At 41.6% G+C, this 23178-nt stretch overlaps 1 protein-coding gene across 3 annotated transcripts in view; it reads left to right on the top strand.

Annotated features, from left to right (window-relative positions):
* HLCS (holocarboxylase synthetase) overlaps positions 1 to 23178 on the top strand; it is a 121433-nt gene that overhangs the window by 39010 nt on the left and 59245 nt on the right. For all 3 annotated transcript variants that reach the window (XM_053936740.1, XM_053936739.1, XM_053936741.1), the window contains exon 6: positions 11 to 282. In XM_053936740.1, the coding sequence (XP_053792715.1) occupies positions 11 to 282 (272 nt within the window). The remainder of the gene's footprint in view (positions 1 to 10; positions 283 to 23178) is intronic.

The following is a 23178-nucleotide window of genomic DNA, read 5'->3' as shown; positions in this document are numbered from 1 at the left end:
TTGCCCGCAGGAAATCCATCTTGCCTTCCTGAAATGGCTGGAGGGGAACGTGGATGCTGAGGGATTGAGGCCATCCAGCAAGGTGTCCCTGAAGTTCGTTCTGTCCTGTGAGTCCAAGGTGGAGGTGACTCCGTCCCTGGTGCCGGTGATCACGGAGATGGGGAGTTTCTCCTCTCAGCATTTCAGCCTCGAGACCTATCAGCAGCATCTCCAGACCAAGAAGCTGGGGAAGATCCTCCTTTTCACGGAGGTGGCCATGACAACCATGAATCTTCTGGATGGGTAAGATGGGGATCCTGAATTAACTTTAGTTCTGGTAGCACACAATGCTCAGAGAGGAGCTGGACACAAAGTGGAGAACTTTACGTTCACGGGATATTAATTGATAATATTTAAAATACTGAGCCCTAAAGGCTGGGGAAAGCTGAGTGGGACTCAACTTTTTGCTTGGTAGTGGAGTTTAATCTTTATTCCTCTGAACATCGCTGTGAGAAAATTTGATTTAACAAATATTCATATTTAGGAGATTAAATACATTCTCTAGTGCAAATTATTACCTCAGCCTTGTACTTGAAAGACTGATACCAAGCAGGTTGTGCCTCTAATTTCAGCATTCCTGGCTTCTCTCATTTCTTTTGCTGAATTTTTCCCTTAAAATGCTCTTTAGTGCTTGGTTTGGGTTTTTAAAACATGGATTAGGGCTCTGCTAGAGGTTCTTTCATCATCACACAGATGACCCTTGTGAATGAGCTGTGGGATGCCTTAGAGGAGGTTCTTCATTAGAGTTTAAATGGGATTAAGTGATAGGAAAATCACAGTTACTAAATCTCAGCCTGGAGTCTGTGTACAAAGGCTGCACTGTTGTGTTTAGTGGAAATTAGATGGAAAAAAAATCTGTCTTGGGGAAGTTGTTGCTCTTCAGGACACAAACTCCAAGCCTGCAGCTGTAAATTCTTGTGGCAGCTAGTTTTGAATATCAGGGTTAATTTATCTGCAGAAATCGCAGATGAATTTTACAGGTGAAAAACAACCTCAGGAATTTTGTTTGGGATTTTTTTCTTCAGTCGAGATTAAATCGTCCTGAGTGTTGTTGTCACTGATGTGTTAACCATCAATAATGGCTTCAGTTCTCAGCCTGGGAGCCTAAATTACAATTTATGGACAAATACAAATTTCAGTTCCAAACCATCCCCTGTGTGTTCAAACATCCACACATTAAAAAAGTAAAAAGTTGCTGTCTAATTTTGCCAATCCTCTCCCCCAGATTTAATCCTGCAGCTGATTTTGCAGTGGCTTTTGCAGAGATAGAGACTTGCCAGTGTGGTAAGAGGCCATGGGGAGTTATTTCATAGAAATACAGTCATTTGTAGCATTTGCTTCTTCATTTTTAGTGCCCACAGGGCTGAAAGAAGGACTGTGAAGAAAGTGGTGATAATTTAATAAATTAAGAAGTTTCTTCCCTCAGTTTGTTTTGGTTCTCAGTAAGTTTGTTCCAGCATCTCAGTAAAATGAAGTGTTTAATTCAGAGTTCTGGGATTTGATTTACATCAAGCTAAATAGAATCTGACCAATTTATGAATGATTAATTATCAAGGCAAGGGAGGAGATAAGGGGAGTGGTGCTGATTTGTCAGATATGTTTAAAGGTTAGTTTTTATATTAAGTAATCCAAATACAATGAAGTGCTCACAGATATAGGTCTTCAAGATTTCCCCCACCATGATGAGGCTTAAATAGTTAATTTTCAGGTAAGTTGTGAACTACAAGTCCTGACTCTACATATCTTATCATATGAAGATGGTCCTAGGCAGATAATAATTTGCATTATTAATTTATTAATTTATTAATCTGTCTGAACCTTTATCTTACAAAAAGACTTTTATTAAGTTAAAATAACTGCCTTAGGTATTATGGTTGATGCTGTAAATACTCTGTTGTCATGGGTAATGAAGTAATGTCATCCTTGTGATTTGCAGTTCAGTGAAGAACCTTGAGATTTAAATGATAACATTTCATAAATCCCTAATAATTGATGCAAAAATCAGGTAATTTTTATTGAGAGGAAAAGTTGTCAATTTTTTAAGGTTCTTCCAAAGGAGCCAATATGAATTTTTTAGGGTATGTGTGTGCTGTTTGTGTCTAATTGCCAGTTCTGAATGAAAGCAAAACTCATCTCAGGGAAAATAATTTTCTTTGCTTGAAGACAAAATAGTTACTTATTGATCCTTCAGGATTCCCAGAAAAACGTGACAACGCTTTCGTTATGTAATCAGGCATTGCATGAGGGACTCTGTTAGGGGTCTCCCAAATTTGTCTCAGACTTTTCCAAGTTTTGATGGTTAAAAATGTACAGACACCTCAAGAACTCAATGAATGGGATTTGTTGTAAATTGTTTAATTCGTAGATTATCCAAAAAATTCCAGCATTTCACTTCCGCCGCTTCGGATGTTCTCGTCCCACCAACTGGATGCCAAACTTTAGTCTCCCTTTTCTACCTCTCCAAACTTCCATAACCCCCCCCTCAAAAAAAAAAAAAAAAAAGAAGAGATGGAAGGGGGAAAAGGGGGCTGGAATTAATTTAATGGCTGAGCAACCTCACAGCAGAGAAACAGCCGGAGCCTAATAGGGGCCTTTGTCTGCATTTCCACCCTGGCTGGGAACGTGCCAGTCAAAAGTCAGGCAGGAGGAACAGGTGGGAACTATTAGACCTGTCATAAAGTTTGAAAAATTGATTCTGGAGGCTGAGGGAATAGATTGGACTTGACAGTGTTGTCCTAAAGATTCTAAGGGAAAGTCGTGTTGTTTAATTTGGGATCCCTTGATTGTTCATTAGCTCTCCAGATGGTGGCTGGGGCGTTGGGTGCTCACTGTACTGTCCCTGGCCTGCATTTGTGTGTCCTGAGGTCACAGCAAAGTGGGAATTCACCTGTAGGTACCCAAAATTTAATGGCATTGGCCTAATTGTCAAATAAAAATTCCTAAAAATGTCATCTGCTGTTTCAAGTGATCAATATTCCTTCAGTGATTGCATGTTCAGAGTCCTTTCAGGCTATTTTTTAAAGCACTGCAACTTTTATTTCTGGAACTGAAATTTCAAATCCTCCCCAAACATTGGGTTTTTTCCTCTGGGTGGAAATTCTTTCTGTGAGTTTCAGAAACCTTTTCTTCCCAGATGTTTATCCTAATGCCACCTGAGCAGGTTAACCCTGCCAGAAACAGTTCCACTTTCTGTGGCTCCTCGGAGCATCCCTGGGAGTGCAGGTTTTAAAATGAAGCCATTGTTTTTGAGGCTGCATCTGGTATAGTGACACAAGTGTTACATGATAGACTTAAAATGTGTATGTATATAGTGAATAAATACATTATACACTTACTACACTCATAAGGGTTGAGATTAACAAAGAAATGTTTCTATTTCTAATATTTCCGCACACCCTAATTGGCTGGAGTGGTTTCATGAGCATTTCACTAAAATGAAATGAACGAGATAGAAATTTCAGTTTTATTCTTTATCTTAGATCCTGTTTCAATGTTTTAGTTGGCAGAAAATTTGATTTCCACGTGACTAAGCCAGCATGGGATATATTCTGTATGAAATGCCATCGTGGATCCCTTTCCCCCAATATTTAAGAAGCACAAAGTGCCATTGTTAGGGCAAGTTTGACACAAAAGTGGTGAATTTTAGTGGAAGTGAAATGTGGGCTGAAGTTCCTTTCATAACTGCTGAATAGTATATTTAAATAAAATGTCAACTGAAAATAAACAATTTCCAAACAGCTAAAAGCTTTGCAGGAGAAAGTCTTTTCTATTGTTGGCGTCCTTTAGCTTTTCTAGATTCATCTTGCTGAATTTTGAAAAGCTGAGCTACAGCTCTAATTTTGGGAAGTGGACATGAAGACTCATTTTATTTGAAAACTCTTGGTTTAGTTGAATTGAAATATGGACGATGCTGGTGCAGGTCTGAGTTAAGGAAAACCAGTGTGTAATTGAAGGAGATGGGAATGGCGCTTCAGGGGCAAACAAGCTGAGATTGACAAACTCTGAGGGACTGGGGGATTCTTAATTTGGTTTTCAAGTCCTTCAAGTGATGTTTTACTCTGTGCTTAGTTATCCCTTGCACCTCCCACTTATTCTGCATTGAAACTATATTTTAAAAAACTGAATGATTGGGTTAAGCTTTAAGACCCCTTCCCACTCAAACCATTCCACAGTTCCATGGTAATCTTTGTATTTTAGCATGGTGAGACTCTCCCAGTACATTTTCAGCCTGCTAAAAATGAGTATTTTGTCACAAACATTAACAGTTTGTATAAATTAACGCCCTCTACCCTCGTCCCTCAGGACTTTTGGTTGGGGAGTTGGAGAATAATGTGGTGTGCAGGAAGGATTCTTCCTTGCAGGAAAGGTGCCTTTCTCTCAGGAAATTGGAAATTTAAATAGGAAATTATAAAACCATGTGCTCTTCCACAGGTTAGGTGCATTTTAACACTGTCCATCTTCTATACTCAATCTTTTCTGCAGCTACATAACCCAAAAATATTTTGTCACTTTGGATATTGGGGTCATAATAGTTCATGTTGCCTTCAAAAACTCAGATCCCTTGATTTTGTGAAGCTGTAGGATGGGATAGGAATGCTGTGCTTGATTAATGTCTTACTTCCAGTCTGAAGTTTGATACTAAGAGCAATAGACCTGCTCTTTATATTCCTAGATATAGGAGTGTATATATAGGTATGTATATCATATTGCTTCACTATTTACATCACTTCCATTGCTAACTTTTAAGCTGCCATTTCTTAATTTATTTGCATGGTTGAAGGACTTTTTATCCTCCAAACAAAATAAGTTTGTATTAAACAGCTGCTTCTGTGCTTTTCTTCCTTAAGGGTGTTTTTTTTATAGGCAGTGTTTCGTGCCTTCCTTTGGTGCTAAAGACCAGCTCAAATAGCAGAGTAAAGTTTGTTTCCCTTAAATCAAATCAAATTAAGTTCAACAGTAGGGTTTTTTTTTTGCTAATTTAGTTTTAAATGTATGATATTTCATACTTTATTCTGCCATTCATTCATGGGCAGTGCTTTGCACCAGCCAGTGCTGGAGGAAGCTCAGCCTGATAACAAAAGATCACGCAGGAATTTTTGAATTTTTGTGACACAGCCAAGAGTCTGTTCCCTCCTTGGCCTGTAGAAAGGGAGGAATTCGGAAGTTTTTGGCACTGATTTGGTCCTGTGCCATTCCCAGACTCTTCCCTGCCATACCATTTTCCACGACACGCTTGCTGAAAGATCTCTCTATTGGGATTTGGCATCTCCTTGCGTCAGTTTTCCCTGATTTTCTTTCCACCTGTTGTGCACCATTCCTGAGGGCACCGAACAATCAGATCCCTATTTTCCTGTCACGCACCTTGTGGGCCTGATTTTCCATGGAACTGAAGGCAAAATGTGCCTTTTTTTTTTTTTTTTTTTTTTTTTTTGGTTGTTGTTGTTGTTGTTGTGTAAAATCAGTGGATTTTCTTCCTGTTAACAGAGTGGGCCCCCTGCTTGCAGTGCAGAGGGAGGTTTGGCATTCCCAAGGGGAATTGAGTCATAAAATAAAGATACCCGTTTGGCAGAGCTATTAACCCGTGTTGAACTCTGATGGGAGATTGGGTTTCCCTGCTGCTGGAAGTTCCTGAGCAATGCCCATTATCACAGGGACACCAACACAGCCCCGCAGCAGCCTTGAATCTGGGGGAATTGCTCCTTAAATCTGGGGGAATTGCTCCTTAAATCTGGGGGGAATCATTCTTTAAATCTGGGGGGAATCATTCCTTAAATCTGGGGGGAATTGTTCTTTAAATCTGGGGGGAATTGCTCCTTAAATCTGGGGGGACTTGTTCTTTAAATCTGGGGAGAGTTGCTCTTTAAATCTTGGGGGGAATTGTTCTTTAAATCTGGGGGGAATCGTCCCTTAAATCTGGGGGGACTTGTTCTTTAAATCTGGGGAGAATTGTTCTTTAAATCTGGGGGGAATTGCTCTTTAAATCTAGAGGGAATCGTTCCTTAAATCTGAGGGGAATCCTTTAAATTTGAGGGAATCGTACTTTAAATATGGGGGGAATCGTTTTCTAAATCTGAGGGGAATTGTTCTTTAAATCTGGGGGGAATTGTTTTTTAAATCTAGGGGAATCATTCTTTAAATTTGGGGGAATTGTTCTTTAAATCTGAGGGGAATAATTTCTTAAATTTGAGGGGAATCCTTCTTTAAATCTGAGTGGAATCATTCCTTAAATATGAGGGGAATCATTCCTTAAATCTGAGAGGAATAATTTCTTAAATTTGAGGGGAATCATTACTTAAATCTGAGGGGAATTGTTCTTTAAATATAAAGGGAATCATTCCTTAAGTCTGAGTGGAATCATTCCTTAAATATGAGGGGAATCTTTTTTTAAATGTGAGTATAATTGTTCCTTAAATCTGAGAGGAATCGTTCTTAAATCTGAGGGGAATCGTTCCTTAAACTTAAGGGGAATTGTTCCTTGAATCTGAGGGGGATCATTCCTTAAATCTGAGGGGAATTGTTCTTTAAATCTGAGGGGAATCATTCCTTAAATTTGAGGGGAGACCTTCTTCAAATCTGAGGGGAATCATTCTTTAAATTTGAGGGAAATTGTTCTTTAAATTTGAGGGGAATTGTTCCTTAAATCTGAGCGGAATCATTCCTTAAATCTGAGGGAAATCATTCCTTAAATCTGAGGGAAAGCCTGGCAGGCTGCACAGTTAAACCAGGAGTGAAGGAATGGTCATGGCAGGGTTTCAGTCCCATTTTGGTTGGGACTGGTTTGTTTTACACGGTGCTGTTTTCATGCCCACATTTTAAAACAGGGATTTGGTAATAAAGTTGAAAAAATTGAATGCTGAAGTTTCAAATCATTGCAGCTTTTTGAAGAGGAGGATTAGCTTGAAGCATATGATCCATGCAGCAGAATACAGTATGCTATAATAAATATGATACCTTGTTATAAGTAATATTAAATGCAGCATATTATGTGTACATTATTGCTGTTGGTTTGCTAATTCCATGGTTGTCAATTTTGCTCTTGAAATGTAACTTTTATTTCAGAAAAGGAAATGCTGCCTAAGCTTAAACTGCCCAGAAGTACTCAGGGATTAATATTTGTACTTCATTGAGAAAGATATCCTTGTGTTTATCAAATAGCCAACTTTGCTTTTTTACATGAGCTCAGATCAGAATGTAGTCTTAAATAAACTCATGTGCTTCTAAAAATAACTTCAAAACCTCAAACCCAATCATAAATCAGTCTAGGACAGTGTATGGACTTAAAAAGGGGAGGGTATGGCATAGAAAAACCAGGTGTGTTATTAATCACAGAATCATGGAATGGTTTGGGTTGGAAAGGGACCTCAAAGCCCATCCAGTGCCACCCCTGCCATGGCAGGGACACCTCCCACTGTGCCAGGCTGCTCCAGCCCCAGTGTCCAACCTGGCCTTGGGCACTGCCAGGGATCCAGGGGCAGCCACAGCTGCTCTGGGCACCCTGTGCCAGGGCTGCCCACTAGTAATACAACCAGAAGAATCAACTTCCCCACTCCCTAATTAAGCTCATGCAGTAGCTTGAACCTTGGACAAATCCTGGATTTGCATTTCCCCCCCAGACCTCTTCATTAGAATTGTTCTAATCATCAGACTAATAAAGGAATGTATTGCCAATGTTGCATTCAGATGAAACAGAATAATAGTTGGGCATCCAAGCTGATAAACGTGTGTGATTAACAGATTGCTGCCCACATTATGGACTGGGATGTTCCACAAGGGATGGAGGGACAGGACACAGGGAGTGGCCTTCAACTGAAGGAGGGCAGGGATGGATGGGATATTGGGAATTAGGAATTATTCCCTGGGAGGGGCTGGAATGGAATTCCCAGAGCAGCTGGGGCTGCCCCTGGATCCCTGGCAGTGCCCAAGGCCAGGTTGGACACTGGGGCTGGAGCAGCCTGGCACAGTGGGAGGTGTCCCTGCCATGGCAGGGGTGGCACTGGGTGGGATTTGAGGTCCCTTCCAACCCAAACCATCCTGGGATTCTATGAAAGATCCAAAGGCTGAACTACAACCAAATGCAATTGCATAAAGTCAGAATGATTCCCTGGAGATTTCAGTGAAAAGAGCATGAGTAGATTTATTAGAAACTCTAGTTAGATCACAGTTTTCCATTCTGCACATCTCCATCTCTTCCCTTTTGTAAGGAAAAAAAAAAAAAAAAAAAAAAGAAAAAGGAAGAAAAAGAAGTTGGTTTTCCTATGGAAGCAAAGTAAGGGCTGGGAAACAAAGCATGGCTGCTTGGGGAAGTTCACACAGCACCTGTTCTGATGTGGTTAAGAATAAATACACTGATTTTTGTTTATTCTTATGCTGCCAGCCAGATGAGAGTGATTTAATTTCAGAATTAATTTCAAGTGCTTGTTTCCAGAGCCAAAAGCTTTGAAAGCTTGTGTAATTTCTATCTTAAGCAGTAAACTTAGAAAATCCCACAGAATCTGAATTCTTGCCCTAAATCCCACTGGCCTAATTTATTTTCACTTTTAGTCCTAGTTAAAATATTTTAAGAATCTGTTTGTATTCAAACGAGGGCTTGCATTTATCACACCTCATATCATTTAGCCTGAAATGTCACGGCCTGGAGATTGGTGTGTAAAAAAAAAGTGAGGTTCCCCCACTGCAGCTTTGTGATCCCCAGGATTGCTATAAAATCCTGTACCTCATGTTGCTCTCCAGAAATTTACTGGCATTGTTCTTTTTGCTGAACTGTTAAATGTAGATGAACGTCCAGAGTTTTTTGTTTTTTTTTTTTGTAAACTTGAACTGACACTATTTTTACACTTTTTTTTTTTTTTTTTTTTTTACTGATGATATTATCTTACATCAAAAAAAGAAAAAAACCCAGAAGTGTTTTACAGGATTATTTGCAAACACAAAGCTCTCGTGGCTCGTTGCTTTAAGGAGTTGTGGGATGCAGTGTAAAGTGTCCCATGACATTTTTAATTGGATTTATATCCAAATGGATCGTCAGGCTGCCCATCACTGAGGAAGATGAAGAGGGAAAACTGGGCAAGGAAGAAAAGGATGGAGATGGAGCTCAGACACAGGAAGAAGGAAATAAATATTCAAGGGAAACTATTTTTTACTGATTGTTCTTAAGCAAATACTCCACGCTTAATGTAAAATAAATGGGATGTAAGGAGATTGCAGCATTAATTGGGGAACAGTTGTTAAAGCAATTATCAAACAATTAATGATCACAAGGCCAAGACTCCCCTGCTCCATTGGCAGATTGTCAACTGAAATAAAATTATCTCAGTGTTGAGGTTGGATTTTTCTGAAATTAAAGACTGGTAAGAATTCCAGTTAAGCACACGGTGGTTCCAGTCCTAATTGTGTTGTTTTAATTGGGAATTGGGGAGTGTGAGAGAAGGGGATCACCTTTATTTTGTTGACACTAAATAATAACTTTTTTTTGTGGTCATAACTGAATCTGCTAATGCTGATGTCCTGCTCTGCTGGTTTATTTTTAATCATCCTTTTAGTCTTTCCTACAGTTACAATAATATTTAAATACCTGATCTGAATCCCACAGATTACCCATATTTCCTGCTTTTAAAAATGCAGTTTACAACATATTAACTTGTACTTTTTGGATATTAAATATTCACTGTATTGCATCTGTTAAGGAACAATAGAAAAACTTCAGAGTTCAGATGATCTTGAAGGCCCCTTCCAACCCAAACCACTCCATGATTGTATGATTTTATGATTTATTAGCAGCAGATAATGTATAAACTCTGTATGGAGAGTGGTGCCAGATGTGAGAGATAAAAGGAATTGCTGGTGGCCACCTGCTTTAATGCTCATTTCAGCTCTGCTGTGGTGGTTGATGTCATGAAGAATTCATGGGATACAGAATCATTCAAAGCCAGCAGAGCATGGCAGGTTAGCAAGGAGTGATGCTTGTGGAATGTTGGAATATCCATCTGTTGAAAAACCTTTTGCCAAGGTTTTGAAGGGCAGCTCTGAGTGGATATTTGGGTTTTTACTTCTGGTGGGGAAGCACCAGAGAGCTTTGAGTGTGAAGGTGTTGGAAATTCTGGGCAGTGCTGGGACTGCTGCTGGTTTGCCTGTCTTGTTTTTGTCTTAATATTTCTGTCTTTATATCAGCATTGTGCTACCACTCAGGCTAGACTTAGAATCATAAAATTACACAATTATTACATTTCAGAAGGGTTAGATGGGACCTTAAAACCCATCCAGTGCCACCCCTGCCATGGGCAGGGACACCTTCCACTGTCCCAGGCTGCTCCAGCCTGGCCTTGGGCACTTCCAGGGATGGGACAAATTTGGTTTTTCATTTCTATTCTAGACAAAGTTTGCAAATTAATGTTTAGCTTTTTGGGGCAATAAAAAATAAGTTTTCTGCTGGTATTATATTTATTTCTATTCCCAGTATTTTCCTCACAGTTTTCCAATTTTTTCTACTAACAGTAATTTTTATTTCCTTTCTTTTTGTTGTTGTTTTTAGTTATTTGGAGGTTTTTTTTTTTTGTTTGGTTTCATGTTTGAGATGGATAAAGTATAACTTCTTGTTGCTACAGCTTACTTAATTAGTACGAATTATTAAAACTAGAAATTGAACAACTTAAGACTTTCCATTAAAAAAAAAAATTCTTGTTGAAACAATTCTCATAGTGGCTTCCTGGTAGGTAAAAACCAATAAATTAGAAGAAATCGATCTTATTTCAATTAGAAACTCAAATATTGGCTTTCTTTATACTAGGAAAAAAACCTTTTTTTCAGCTATGGCTTGCAGAAATAGCAATTTATGGGGTTTTTTTTCCCTTGTGTTTTATACAGAGATAGGAGTAGCCAAGAAGAGGTACAGAAATGCCTTTTTGGGTGTCTGCAAGAAGAGCTGTAAAACATTGTACACGCAGTGCTGATTGGCTCACCATAAACCAGAGAGTAAAAGGAACACAGAACCCATTCACTCCGAAGACTTTTAGTCCAATTTTGGGGAGAAGGATGGAAGGAAAAGGGAAGAATATGGGAGAAAAATGGGCCTTTTCTTATTTTATACAGTCCAGGTCCATCACTAATGTTGGAATACAAAGTGCAAGGAACTCTCAGAACTTTGGGCCTGGAAGCCAAAGCTTAGAATTAAAGCCAGGATTTGAGCTGAGACCTTGGAAAAGGCTCCCAAACTGAGGTGCTGGAAGGGAGAATGTGGATTTGGAGTTTAAAGCAGAGACACGTTAAGCTAAGTACAGGAAAGTTGAGAGTTTTAGAGTTTAAGATATAGATAAAATAAAAGTAGTTACAGAGGTTGATGCCTTGTGAAGGCTGAGCCAGAGCAGAGGCTGGGCAGAGCTAAAGAATAAAGTAGGGATTTATTCCAAGGATCTCCTCCATGGATCCACCTTGGGCAGCAGCAGAGCCCAGCCAGGGCTGCAGCCAAGAGGAACCAAAATGGTCCCAAAATGCACGAGCGCTCCCGGGGGCTCTCACTGGGATCAGCTCTGCTCCATTTGCACCTTGCAGTTCATTGTCCCATTCCAGCTTTAGCCCAGGCACTCCCATCCTGCTTGTTTTTCTCTCTCCAGCCCACGCTGTTTGTGCTCCTGGGCCTGAGCTTTGGATCATTTGTCCTTGGTGCCCAGCTGGAGCAGGAATTGTTTTGTCTCCCTGCTCTGTGAACAGAGCTCACCATCCCATAATATGAAGCTCAGACCCACACACTAAAGCAGCTCAGAATGTGAAACATAGAAAAGCTAAACCTGAGTCAGGAAGGTAAACAAGGAGTTCAGAATGCAGCACTGTGGGTTTGTGTGTCAGAACATGACTGGCCAAGAGAGCTCACACTGTAACATGGGTCCATAAGACGAAATATTTAAGGATTGGGTCAAAAACATAAATATCCTTGTTGGCAGTGTTTTATTGGTCAATAACTCCTTAAAAAGTCTTGCAACTGAGGGTCTTGGGACCTTCTGAACCATTCTGTAACAATGTGAGCTGAATTCAGCCCTCCTGCCTGTGTAGAAGAAAACTAAACCACGTCATCAAAACCAAATCAGAAGTCCCATCTCCAATTCCTTCCAAAATTCTCCACAAGTGAATTATCACACACTAAGCAGATCCTGTTCCACTCAGGGTATCTTCAGGTTCTTCTTCAGACTGCTCTGGCTTTTGTTCCAACATGGCATGGACAGGGAATGTTTGGTAGGAGTGTCTGGGAGTGCAGATAATTGGAATATTAGGGTCCTTCCAAACCTCCTATTATTTATCTAATGCACTGTTTGGAGAGTTCAGCACTCAGTGGTCGTCAGAACAGATAAAATTACTCATTGATGAATTATCTTGCATTAGGAATTGGGGAATAACTGGAGAGAAGCTGGAGCCCTTTCCCTGTGAGGAAAAAGGGAATATTCTCCAGTTGGCTGGGACTGTAGCAGGGGGTGTTGATGACAACAGAATTATATTGGTTTGGAGGGAAAATGGGAATTTGCTGTGAGGACTGAGCTTAATAAACTGCTGTGTGCCAACAGCAGAGGTTAAGAGGGGTGAAAAAGTTCTATTTTGATGCTTTGCCAAGCTAAGCAGTGAAATATTGTGAGCATGAACCAAGTGAGATGGAATGTGTGGGATTTGGAACCCAAAATCCCAGCGAGTGAGAGGCAATTCCTAAGGGCTGGAGTGTAGATGAGTTCCTTCCTTCCTTCCTTCCTTCCTTCCTTCCTTCCTTCCTTCCTTCCTTCCTTCCTTCCTTCCTTCCTTCCTTCCTTCCTTCCTTCCTTCCTTCCTTCCTTCCTTCCTTCCTTCCTTCCTTCCTTCCTTCCTTCCTTCCTTCCTTCCTTCCTTCCTTCCTTCCTTCCTTCCTTCCTTCCTTCCTTCCTTCCTTCCTTCCTTCCTTCCTTCCTTCCTTCCTTCCTTCCTTCCTTCCTTCCTTCCTTCCTTCCTTCCTTCCTTCCTTCCTTCCTTCCTTCCTTCCTTCCTTCCTTCCTTCCTTCCTTCCTTCCTTCCTTCCTTCCTTCCTTCCTTCCTTCCTTCCTTCCTTCCTTCCTTCCTTCCTTCCTTCCTTCCTTCCTTCCTTCCTTCCTTCCTTCCTTCCTTCCTTCCTTCCTTCCTTCCTTCCTTCCTTCCTTCCTTCCTTCCTTCCTTCCTTCCTTCCTTCCTTCCTTCCTTCCTTCCTTCCTTCCTTCCTTCCTTCCTTCCTTCCTTCCTTCCTTCCTTCCTTCCTTCCTTCCTTCCTTCCTTCCTTCCTTCCTTCCTTCCTTCCTTCCTTCCTTCCTTCCTTCCTTCCTTCCTTCCTTCCTTCCTTCCTTCCTTCCTTCCTTCCTTCCTTCCTTCCTCCCTCCTTCCCTCCCTCCTTCCTTCCCTTTCCCTGTTTTATCTCACATTTCTCAAGCCAGAACTACCACAGCCAGTTTAGCCATATCTCACAAACTGTGGTAACCCCAAGATATTCCAACATTTTGGATGCAAATTTTCCTTTTATTTTATTCATGTCTTCGATTTTATTTCCTTTATATGTTCTCTAACTCATGTCAGGAAGGCTTTCTGCTTTTTTAAAATTAAAATCCTCATTCTTCCATCATTCTTCCAGTGTTTTAAGCACACACTTCATCTAGTTCTTTACAAAAATACCTGCAAATGGTGTTAAAAAAATAAACGTGAACGTGGGGGTTGCATTCACTGGATCCAGAACCAAGTTCTCTGCCTTACTTGACTACATCTGCATTTATCTAATATCCAGCAAAACCTTCTGGAAATAGGGATTAATTTTTTTACAGTGATGCTTACTATACAAGGAAACCCTAAGCTAAATTTAGATTACAAAGGATTAGATCAGAGATGAGTAAAATATAAAAAAATAAACAACACCAAGAATCCAACTGTGCTTTAATCCCTTTTGCGTTTTTCTTGTGCTGTGAGATGATTCAGATGAGATTTTTTATTCCTGTGTTTATCTGATGGATGCTGGCACGGGAGACTTCCCAGATGAATTTGGTTGGAGATAAAACTGGGGTGTTTTTGTGTCCCACAGTGCTCCGGGCTCCCTGCTGGGGGCTGCACGGAGGAGATGCCAGGCAGTTTTGTGGAGCAGCCTGCTGGGAATGCCCATCCATCCTGGCTGGCTGTCACCTCCAGCGCAGGGCTGGGGGACACAGCTGAGCTGCTCCCCAGCAAATCAGGGTGTTTTCTTCCTCTAGCTAACAAAATCAACCATATTTTTAAAAAGTCAAGTTTTGGCTATCTACAAGCTGCAACCACATTGTTATTAAAAAAAGCTCCATTAAGGTTTTATATTATGAAATATCTTTCTTTTTTTTTTTTAAATCACAGACAAATTGCTGTTTGTTCAATCTGTCATGTACTGCAGTCTTTCTGAAGGTCTTTTTTTTTTTTTTCTGTGTGATATTAAGGTCACTCAGGGAAGGTGCTACAAGGCAGAAGGTTTTGCCCACCCCGTGTTTGCAGTTTTCTGTGTTCTGGTACAGCTGAGGTGCCTCGTTCTGCTTTTCAGCTTTCAAAACACATTCACCATCTCTCCATCTCCATCCAGAGCCTCATGCCCACCTCATTCCCAGAGGAATCTGGTCCCTAGATGTGGTTTTCCCTCAGCAGGTGATTACTGGGGTGAGTGCATGTCTTGGTTTGAAAGACAGGAATCTGCTAAGGAAGGCAGGAGCCTCCCTTGAAATGGAAAATGCAAACCCCCTCCCTCCAAATTATTATAATTTTGAAATTAAGGGGCTCTCGGGCAAAGATATGGGAATAGGAAAAACAGTTCTTTATTAGGAAAATTAAAAATACAAATGCAATAGTACAAAAAAAAACCCAGAAAACAAACCAGTGCCAGTGTCAGAGCAGGCCCTGGCAGCCTGTGGGTCAGGGTGGTGGCAGCAGTGCCATTCCATGGGGGCTCAGCCCTCCTGCAGTGCCAGCTGTGCTTCTGCTGGAGCAGGATCCTGGACAAGGCTGGAGTTTTCCTCTGCAGCTCCAGGGCTGCTGGAGATGGGCCTGGGCTCCCTCTGGGAATGCAGTGGGGCAGAAAGCTGCTCCTCTGGGAATGCAGTGGGGCAGAAAGCTGCTCCTCTGGGAATGCAGTGGGGCAGAAAGCTGCTCCTCTGGGAATGCAGTGGGGAAGAAAGCTGCTCCTCTGGGAATGCAGTGGGGCAGAAAGCTGCTCCTCTGGGAATGCAGTGGGCAAAGGCTGCTGTGGTGTTCCCCAGGTCAGATTGTATCCAGGTAGGAATGCTTGGCTCCTCCCCTGGGCAGAGCCTCTCCCCATGGGATGATGGAATTTTCTCAGCCATGCAGGGACACTCACTGGCCATGAACAGAAGATAATTAATAATTGATGGCCCATGAACAGAAGAGATCTCCTGGAGGGAGGATTGGCTGTGGGAGAGATAAAGAAAAAACTGCCCAGTGAACAGCAGAGAACTGCCCCAGCTCTGACAGATGGAGACAGAACACAACCCCAGCCACAATTTGTAACCCAAGACACCTCGCTGTGCTTTGGGGCTGCATGGCTGTAACTCTGTTCAAGTGCTGCTTCCTGAGGGAGCTTCCCTGGCTGCTTTTGGTAGGTGTGAGAAATCAGTTTCACTCTTTAAAACGTCTAAGGATTTGCTAAAAAGAGATAAAAGGGGTAATAGACAGTGCTGGGTGCGTAGCATTAATTAGAGGCACACGGTTATCTATTACAATTTTTTTTTATTGTATTGGTCAAATACATATTTATAAAGATGATACATATTCAAGCATTCTTTTTGAATTTGTTTACATGTTCCAGGAATTCTTTAGCTTGGTTCGATTCTTGACTCATATAGAAATCGTGAATTTTTTTTTTTTGAGGTTCATGTGTGATTTCTTTACAACAGTTTTCTGATTCTGTGGTTTTACTAGCTGAGAGTTACTGACCACATCTTTCTTTAAAATGTTATTTAATCATACAGATTGCATTAGTTATTTCATAAATATGTTAGGGTTGTTTTTATTGTCAGTTAGTTACAAAAACAAAAACATTAGTTATTACTGGACAGTTGCAGCTACTTCTGCAAAAGTTAAAAGTACAAAACATATTTTAATATTAGCCAAAACTATAATATATTTATCACATTGTCTGCAAACTAAAATATCATCTATAAATGCTGTTCTGAGAATACAGTGGCCAGAGCACTGACCACAAAAGTGGACAAATTGCACTATATGAAAATCTGTTAAAAGTGATTACAAGCTGAACTATATCAAAATTGCTGTGATTAATAATTTGTAAAAGTTAACTTAAAATAATGAATCAATTACTTTGTTATTTATAACAGCAGGGATGCAACATTTCCTTCCCAGGCTCTGCTGCTCCTGGCAGACAATTTAAAGGCTGATGTGTGACAGCTCTTGTTTGTTTGATATGACTTGAACAGTGTCCTTTTTTAGGAATCAATGTCACAGATCAGGGCCACCATTTTGAAGCACTTCCCAGTAAAAAAAATTTCCAAGGGAACCACCAGTGCGATTTTCTGGGAAAGGCAATGAACTGAACAGAAAATCTTTTTAAAGCCAGGTACAGCCAGCTTGCCTTTTTGTGGGTAAACACGTAGAACTGATGGTGCTGAGTTCTGCCTGAGCAAATTCTGAGAATTTCAGCTGCCCTGCCGTAGGAGGAGGTCAGACATTTCAAATTAAAACTGTTGTCATCCTCTTGAATGAAATGCATTGCTCAGGAAAAGCTGATTTCTATTTGGAAGACGCTGCAGGTTCTTCCCCAGTGGAGATTCCTGGGCTGTGTTTTCAGCTCAGTTGTTTGAACAGTCACAGGTTGGACGTGGTGACCCTGGAGGGGTTTTTTCCAGCCCTGATGACCCCGTGATTCTGTCTTTGCACGAGCTTCTGAATCTGGGTACCTGCCTGGGAGGCACCTGATGGCACAGAGAATTTCAGTGCTTTGATTTTAGGCAGCCTCAGCAAGAGTGAAACTTTCAGCTGAGGTGAGCTCAGCTTTCTTGTTCTCAGATGAGTTTGTCCAGGGAAATTTGAACTTAATTTGAACACAAATTAAGCTGAGAGTGGAGGACTCTGAGCCCTGTAGGGACAGGAGAATGAGGGGGAAAGAGCCTGATCTTTTTTTTTCCTTCCAACATCCACAAATGTCTGTGATTTTTCAAGCACCACAGTTTTAGGTGTCATTTGTCTCTCCCATGTCTGTGAGGTGGTGCAAAGGTTTGTACATTGGAGAAGAGGAGGTGTGGACACCTCAGAGCAGCTTTCCAGGGTCTGAAGGAGCTACAGAGGAGCTGGAGAGGGACAGTTCATCAGAACTGGAGTGACAGGAGCCAGGGAATGGCTTCAAACTGCCCCAGGGCAGGGCTGGATGGGAGATTGGGAATTGGGAATTGTTCCCTGGCAGGGTGGGGAGGCCCTGGAATAGAATTCCCAGAGCAGCTGGGGCTGCCCCTGGATCCCAAGGCCAGGTTGGACACTGGGGCTGGAGCAGCCTGGCACAGTGGGAGGTGTCCCTGCCATGGCAGGGGTGGCACTGGGTGATCTTTAAGTCCTTTCCAAGCCAAACCATCCTGTGTTTCTAAATCCCAGCAGGAATTTGCCTTACTTGCATTAGTTCCAGATAACTCCTCGTTGTGAAGTTTTATTCAAGAAGCTGCCACTCTTACAACCATGTAATTACAGAGGAGCAGAGCTGTCGAGATGATTTCTTTGACTTGGATTGGAGCCATGCTGTGTTCAAATGGTAAAAATAATAAAAGTCAGTTGCATTTTCGCTCCACGTCTCAGTAAGCTGCATGAAACCTGGTGCCTGTGTGGGTGACAGCACTGGACAACTTCATTTAAAAATTCAGGCATTTATTTCGAGAATTTGAAGCAGAGCAAATCTGTGTTATGGCTTTATGATGAACCCTCTGAGTTAAAATCTGTTGATTTAGTTCCTATTAGATGTGTGCTGATATAAATGGTGCCTTGCTGAGAGGAGAGAAGGGGGGAAAAACATCCATGAGTAGAACAGCAAGAGAAGAGCAAATAGAAAGATTCCTCATCAAAAATGCCAACATGAGGAAATACTTTATCTGCCTGGTCAGTTATGCCAAGGATATATTTCTGTCTCATCTTTAAGCATAGTTTTCCTCAAGTGGAACCTAACAGTGCATTAATTAAAACACTAAATGTCCAATCTCCCTTCCTCATAACAGGGGGGTGAATGTGTGTGGGTCTGCAAGAGCTTGGAGATGGAGAGGGGGAGATAATCCCCCAGCTTTCACTGGGTTAGGTCCTGGTTTAACTTTCTAAATCCCACTTAGGAATGCAGTTTCAAACTGCAGAAGATAAGAGTGGAGCAGCAGAGCCCAAAGGATGGAAGGTTAGAACTGTGCAAAGCGGTGGTGTGTCCACAGCGGTGTTTATACAACACTTGTGAAAACAAGAGGTTACACAAATATTTGAGTTTTCAAAGATCTGCTGCAGTCTCTCTTAGAGCTTAATGTTTTATGATCCAAATTGATGTGTGATATCTTGTTTCAGGAGTGGTACAGAGTATGGAAATGGCAGAAATGTGGATTTGTCACATAAGCAGTCATGGCTCTCTCTTGTTTCTTCCTTGGTAAACCCAGCCTTGCCAGATGATTTTTGGGCTGTGGAAATGGTTCCAAAACAAACCCTCTCTGTAGTTACATTATCCTTCAGTGTAAGGAACATGTTTGGCTTCCTTATTGCTGACATCTGCCAAGTATTTCTTCACCAAGTGCTCAGTGTAATTTGCAGTGAGCTGGTGAATACTTAATGGTCTTTGTAGAACTTCATCTTTTATGTCCTCCTAGGCTGAAGCAAATCCTTTCATCATCAGAGTTACCTTTGTGCTGGCTTGTTTTTTTGTTTTTTTTTTTTTTCCTGGGGAGATCCTTGCATTTCCCACACCCAGTTTCTCTGGGATTTCTGGGATTTGATTTGGAAGTAAATGTTTGGTTGTTTTTTGTTTTTTTTTTTTTTTTTTTTAATTAACTGGTACTGAGTAATAGCCAAGGAATATAATTGGTGTAAGGAAGGGACACGTTTTTCATTTAACTCCTAATAAAATGTAAGGACTTTTCTTCCTTTGGCATCCTGATTTGAGCTGCATAAGTGAAGTTGAATCAGGATTTAAATGGGAAATTTTAAGAGCTGGTGGAAGTGGTAATGATAGTTTTACTTCTCTCCTAAGTCCTTATGTGTAAATGCTCCTAGCTCTGTTTTCATGATTAAATATTACTCCTTTCCCTCTCTTCTCACTTCCTCAGGCAAGAAAAATACCCAAATCAGTGCAGTAAAAGCAGGTTGGGCCAATAAAATCAGTTTTGTGCCATAATAAAGGGTTTGAATTCTGAGGGGAAGGTTGGAGATGGGGTAATTTATGTCACCAATCTTTTTTCTTTCTGGTACTGAATGGACCTGGAGTCTCTGGAATTGCCACAATGGAGCTGTAGGTTTTTCAAAACAAAGAATAATGTTAATTCTACTACCTGTTCAATCTCAGTTAATGATATTCTGCTCAGCTAAGTTTAACTTGAAGAGAAAACCCACATAAATCAAGAAGTTTCATTTACAGGTTATCCATGATAATCTCCAGACTCCTCAGCCCTACAAAATGAAGCCACCAACTTCCTTTAGTAGAAATAAATCAATCCACAGTCCAGTCAGACTCTTCCAGTTGCTGGCTGAAGGAGAAATGGCTTGGAAAAAATGTCCTAAAGACATTGAAAATATCCTTTCTAGTGAGGGGGAAGATGGAGAGGGTGATAAGTTTTTAAAGCAGGCAATATTGGGCCAAGCTGGGTAAGGACAAGTCCTTATTGATGGGATGTTTTCTGCAAGCTCTGATGTTTGCTTTCAGATTTAGCTGCTGTTTGGACAAGGAGGACTCATATTCCTTATTCAGATCTATATGAACACAGCTTCAAGGTCGCAGATAGAAAGAACTTCTTACAAGTTTTACACTTCCATCTCCATTATACTGAATTTATTTTTAATAATTTCATCTGGGAACCACTACTGACAGTAGAAGGTGCTGTTTAGTGTTTATTTCCTAAGATGTGTTTTCCTTAAAATGTGCAGCAAATTGCTTAAAGTAAAATCTTTCCCACATTTGGTGCAAGCCACAATATTCTGAAGCTTTTAATTGCTGTAGAATCATTAATTTTCTTGTAGTGAATTCTGACAGGTAGTGGTGAAAGATTCTTAAATTAGTGATTCTTAAATTGCTCATAAATATTTTTTCCACAATCATTAATTTTCATTTTTAATAGATCAGCATTTGCCATCACATTTATAAACTTTATTGTAGAGATGAAGGATTTTAATCCTGCGATTTTCTCCCCATCAGAGCATTTTTCCTTCTGCTTTTCATAAATACGTTCTGTGTGTTCAAATCTTTCAGGCTTGTGCATTACAAAGAGGTTTTTTTTCCATGTATAAGTGATACAGTTCCAGGTGGGACACAGGTTCTTGGGAATGTAAAGAAGTGGTTCAGGAATCTGTTGAGCTGCAGGTTGCTCACGGTTGGGCCCTTGCACAGAGGGTCAGATCTGGTTTAGTGCAGAGTCATAAAATCAGGGAATGATTTGGGCTGGAAGGGACCTCAGAGGACTCATCAGCATCATTAAATAAATCCCAGGCTGGTTTGGGTTGGAAGGACCTTAAAGATCATCCCAATCCAACCCCAGCACCTCCCACTGGCCCAGGATGCTCCGAGCCCCGTCCAACCTGGCCTTGGACACTTCCAGGGGTGGAGAATCCAGCCTGGTTTATTCAAGCTGTAACTCAAGACAGCAACTTCACTGCATCACTTCCAGAAGAAGCAGTGTTGAAAACTCCAGCTCAGGTTGGTATTCCTGATTTTTGGAATGCTAATTAAAATCTGCAGCAGAAGCTTGGCAGGTCCGGGGCGCTGTTGCTGGGTTCAGCATCAGGGGATTTTCTCTGGTGCAGTTCATCAGAAAATTGTTCCTGGATGGTTCCAGTTTGAGGAAGGCTGATGGAGAGTGATTTAAACTGGAGGAGGGCAGGGCTGGATGGGAGATTGGGAATTGGGAATTGTTCCCTGGCAGGGTGGGCAGGGGCTGGGATGGAATTCCCAGAGCAGCTGGGGCTGCCCCTGGATCCCTGGCAGTGCCCAAGGCCAGGTTGGACACTGGGGCTTGGAGCAGCCTGGCACAGTGGGAGGTGTCCCTGCCGTGGCAGGGGTGGCACTGACTGATCTTTAAAACCCCTCCCAACCCAAACCATTCTGGGATTCTCTGGCTGCTTTTCTGTTTGAACCTGTGATTTCTTTTTCCCTCAAAGCACTTTTCTCCTCCTTTGCCTAATCCTCACACCAGGCAAACCTCGTGTCCTGGCTGTTGTGGTTTTGGCACATCCCAGTCCATGGCACGTTCACGGCATGGTGCATTGTCCTGTGAACTTGGAAAAATCCCTTGGAGACCTGGATTTTGCCTCAGTCCCTCTCCCTTTTGCAGTGCCAGGACACAGGGAATGGCTCCAGTGCCAGAGGGCAGGGCTGGATGGGAGATTGGGAATTGGGAATTGTTCCCTGGCACGGTGGGCAGGGGCTGGGATGGAATTCCCAGAGCAGCTGGGGCTGCCCCTGGATCCCTGGCAGTGCCCAAGGCCAGGTTGGACACTGGCACAGTGGGAGGTGTCCCTGCCATGGCACTGGATGGGCTTTGAGGTCCCTTCCAGCCCAAACCATTCCATGATTTCCCGTGTTTTAGCCCTACTGAACATCTGTGTTTTGTTCTGGCACTTGAAAGAATAATTTTCATCTCATAACCATGCGTTGTAATCAAAACTCGTTTTTCTTTGGTTCAACAACTGAAGATTTCCCATCAAGATCCATAATTGGTGTTTAAAAGTAAAATCAATCATTTCTCTGTAATTGCCCAATTTCTAACCCTTCCTTTACCTCACAGAACCGTGGCAGTGTGCTGTAGGTAGAGAGGAAAAAGAGGAAGGAAAATGGGTTATTTGGTGAAGCACAAGGCATGCGATTGTTGTTTGTTGTTGTATGAAATCACAATCAAAATTGACACAAGTTGCTATTAAACTCTATTTCCTGTGTTAAAAAAAGTCAGTATTAGCTAAAAAAGAAACCTGCAGCAGTAGATTTGCACATAGACCTTAATGAGCCCAATTGACCTTCTGTGCTGTATTTACAATTGCCTTCAAATTGTAAGCAGATGTTTGAAAAACTTTTGTTAATAGGTCCCTAACATCTGTTTCACCAGGGATATTGCCCACCAAAGCAGCTGTAATTAGTAGAGCACCTCGTGCAGGCATCTTTTTTTCTTACTGGTGCAGATGATCGTGTTTCTCCCTGGGGTATTAAAGTGAAATCTTATTGGCACTTTTGTTTTTCATAAATTCTACAACATCTCTTTTGTGAGGGGGGGGGAAAGTTTTTCCACCGAAGGTAAGAGGTTTTTTTCCCTGTGAAGTCTTAAAAAAAAAAAAGCCTTGCAGAAGTGATACATCACCAAATAATATGAAATACTGAGTGCAGCTGAAGCTTTTGATGGGGTCTGTCCGTTTGTGCTGCTCAGGTTCATGATAAAATGTGTGTTCCGAGTGGAAAAAAAGGCAAAACGAAAGGAAGAAAATCTCAAACCCTGCTGCTGCAGGAAAAAAAAAAAAAAAAAAAAAAAAGAAAATCCAGTGTCATTTGCCCATTAAAGTTCTTTTATAGGACATAGTTTCCATTTGTTGAGAACACAAAAACCTGTCTGCTTGCTGAGTTTACACAGCCCTGCTTGCAGGGGGATTGTTCTGACAGGGGCCCAGCAGGGCTGCCAGCCTCCAGAGCTTTTCCTTTTAAACCAGCTGCAATCTGGGAGCTCTTCTTTGCCTCCTGCTTTCTGAAATGGAACACGGAAAACGCAGCTGGGAGGAGGGAGGGTTGGGTTGGTGAAGTTTCCACTCGGTTTCCAAGCGGATTTCTGTGGAGATCAGTGAGTGACAGAGGAGCAGCCCCTTTTCCAGAGGCAGGAATCCTGTTGGGAATGTTCTGCTGGATCCCAGAGCAGCCTCTCCAAAGCACAGGAGCTTTCCACAATCATCCCTTTTGTGTCCTTTCAAAGCTGGGAGGTGACCACTGCC

This window comes from Vidua chalybeata, chromosome 2 (assembly GCF_026979565.1).
Source record: "Vidua chalybeata isolate OUT-0048 chromosome 2, bVidCha1 merged haplotype, whole genome shotgun sequence".
In the NCBI taxonomy this organism is placed as follows: Eukaryota; Metazoa; Chordata; class Aves; order Passeriformes; family Viduidae; genus Vidua; species Vidua chalybeata.
This window is presented reverse-complemented; position numbering and strand designations above follow the sequence as displayed.